Source organism: Adiantum capillus-veneris, chromosome 1 (assembly GCF_014529385.1).
Source record: "Adiantum capillus-veneris isolate H3 chromosome 1, ASM1452938v2, whole genome shotgun sequence".
Classification (NCBI taxonomy): domain Eukaryota; kingdom Viridiplantae; phylum Streptophyta; class Polypodiopsida; order Polypodiales; family Pteridaceae; genus Adiantum; species Adiantum capillus-veneris.
This window is the reverse complement of record NC_140931.1, coordinates 58331054-58333471: the sequence shown is the minus strand read 5'-3', so window position 1 is coordinate 58333471 and position 2418 is coordinate 58331054. Positions and strand designations below refer to the sequence as shown.

Below are 2418 nucleotides of genomic sequence, written 5' to 3'. Positions count from 1 at the left end.
GCCTTCAGTTTCTGGGTGCATAGTCCTGGTCGTTCTTCTTGTTCACTTTTTTGGTGTGTGAGGAGAGCGACTGGACGTGCCCTACCCGACTCCAAAAACAAAAACATGGGAGAGAGGAAAGTGTTCCTTATCTCCTCTCTCTCTTGACCACCTTCAAAAGAACCCACCACAACACACGCGCACACAGAAACGGCCACACGGACGGACACGCACAAAGCTCCAACACGGTCGCCTGCCCGCGAAAACACGATTTCGGATCCAGATCCCACCCTCTTTTATCTGTCCTCGCCTCTTGCTGGCACATCTTTCACACCCTCTCACTCACGCACACATTCTTTGTTACTGACGCACCCACTCCAGCTATGGATCTGCTTGCTCCTTGCAGAAGCTGTCTGCAGTGTCTTCCATTCTTTCAAATTTCTCCTCCATCACCGCCTCGCCCCTCTAGCTCAACCACTACTTGTACTGTTGCTGCAGGACAAGCTAAGGAGGCATTGCCATCCCCAGATCCAAATGAATGCACTCAAAGCTCAGCTGCGGCACCTCTTCACGGCCAAGATCTACCCACCTCTGACAAAAGTAAGGATCCTCAGCCTCCTTTACACTCGAGAAGCGACCTCGAAAGCCCAGTCATTGCAGAGGACGAAGGCAAACCTGTCTCTGAAATTGTCATCGCACCCCCGGTCTCCAGCCCACCTTCGAGCAATATGGGAGCTTGTCCTCACGAAGAAGAGGAGATTAACAAAAGCACAACACTCCCTGAGCTTCCTCTGCGTGTCCCCTTCATCAATGACATCTCCTTTTCGACATCAGGTCTCATACATCTTCAGTCTCCGATGACCCCAGCTCCTTTTGGAACCGGCTATGGCTATACAGCAGGTCAGTATCATCCCTCCCCTCACATCTACCCTACAGGAAATGAGGCTTCACAGCAGAATGATGTCCCTTCACATGAAGACGTTGGTAATTCGCATCCCGAGCATGTTGCTTCACATGATGAGCATGATGATTCACACCATGGTCACAGCAGCTCATATCATGGCCATGGCCCTTTTCACCATGAGCATAAGCACTCACATAATGGGCATGATAGCTCACATCATGGCCATAGCAGCTCACATCATGGCCATGGGCCGCCGCCTGATGAAAGCCTTCCACTTGCGGCATCGGAATACGCCCCTTTGGCAGATACCTTGGGTGTGGATAATCCTACACATAATGCATCATCAGTTACCTTGGAAACCTCCTATTCTACTCCAGGTCTCGTCAATGCAGATGCCAATCATGAAGGTGCTCAAAATGGTGATGCTGATGCAATCACTAACATGGGCGGCGATACGGCATTGATAGAGACGTATCATTCGGAGCCTATAGTAGAATCGTTCCCCGATGACGACGACACTTACACACACGAGCACAGCCTTGGCCATAATGACTCGCATCTTGGAGGGCGGCGACGGCGGCGCCGTGACCATTTTAAAGAGCAATTCAAAGGCATTAGCCAACAGATCAAGCAAGGAGGACATCATATCAAGGAGGAAGGCAGCAAGCATTTGCAAACCATAATCACCAATGTGAACAAGCAGGCTCAGCAAATAGAACAGTCTGGGAGCTTCTTTATAGTTCCGCGTACGAATAACAACTGAATGCTTTAGGAATGAATAGAAGAGGTACGACAGAAAGGTGCTCGTAGCATAGGTGACTGAGATGGAGACAGTATAACTAAGCTTTGTAATGCTGTCCAAAAAACTTTTTTGTAATGCTGTCCGAAAAACTTTTTTGTATGTTTTTTCCCGCACACAATACAGTACTATGGGTGCTTTGCGATCCCGTATCACGAAGTTGGAGATCTCTGTGCATCAGCAAGATGTCACAAACAAATGTATCCAAGTTTTTATGTAATGGTTCTGCCTAGGAGGAGCTCCACTTTGGTGGAAGATGAGAGAGCATCATGAATGTTCTATATACTTCATGGGGTTGGAGTTGAGTGCCTTTACTCGAGTAAAAGCCAACTCTCTCTCTCTCTCGGATCATACTTTTGAGTTCTGTTTTGTAAGAAAAGAGTGTCTGGCCCTAGTTGGTCATGATATGATGCTCTATCGAGCTGTGTGTTTGAAAAGTTGTTTATATTTTATTGCTGCAAGAAGTCTATGGCAAAGCGTTTTGGAAAAGATATACTTGAGCATGGTTCAAAATGTTTTGCATTTGATCTTTTCTCTTTTTTGTGGTTGGGGGGGGGGGGGGGGGGGGGGGGGGGGGGGAATCAGATACAGTTTGGTAGTAGAGTACATAGTAGATGCTACTGCCTATTCTTATAAGGTCGGGAGCGTCGATTGTCCTTTCTGTTGGAATGCTTAGCCATGTCATTGCACATAGAGCATCTACTATGTGCATGGTCAAAGACATGTACAGTATGTT

The 2418-nt window shown here is 47.7% G+C and overlaps 1 protein-coding gene across 1 annotated transcript; it reads left to right on the top strand.

Moving 5' to 3' along the window:
- Positions 1-276: 276 nt before the first annotated feature.
- LOC147464856 (uncharacterized) lies at positions 277-2173 on the top strand. The gene has a single exon (XM_086516924.1). The coding sequence runs from the start codon at positions 363-365 to the stop codon at positions 1644-1646; it is 1284 nt and encodes a 427-aa protein (XP_086373050.1). The 5' UTR covers positions 277-362; the 3' UTR covers positions 1647-2173.
- Positions 2174-2418: the final 245 nt, after the last annotated feature.

What these genes read in the sequence shown, in the direction of transcription:
- LOC147464856 (XM_086516924.1), top strand. Translation starts at nt 363, where the DNA reads ATGGATCTGCTTGCTCCTTGCAGAAGCTGTCTGCAGTGTCTTCCATTC.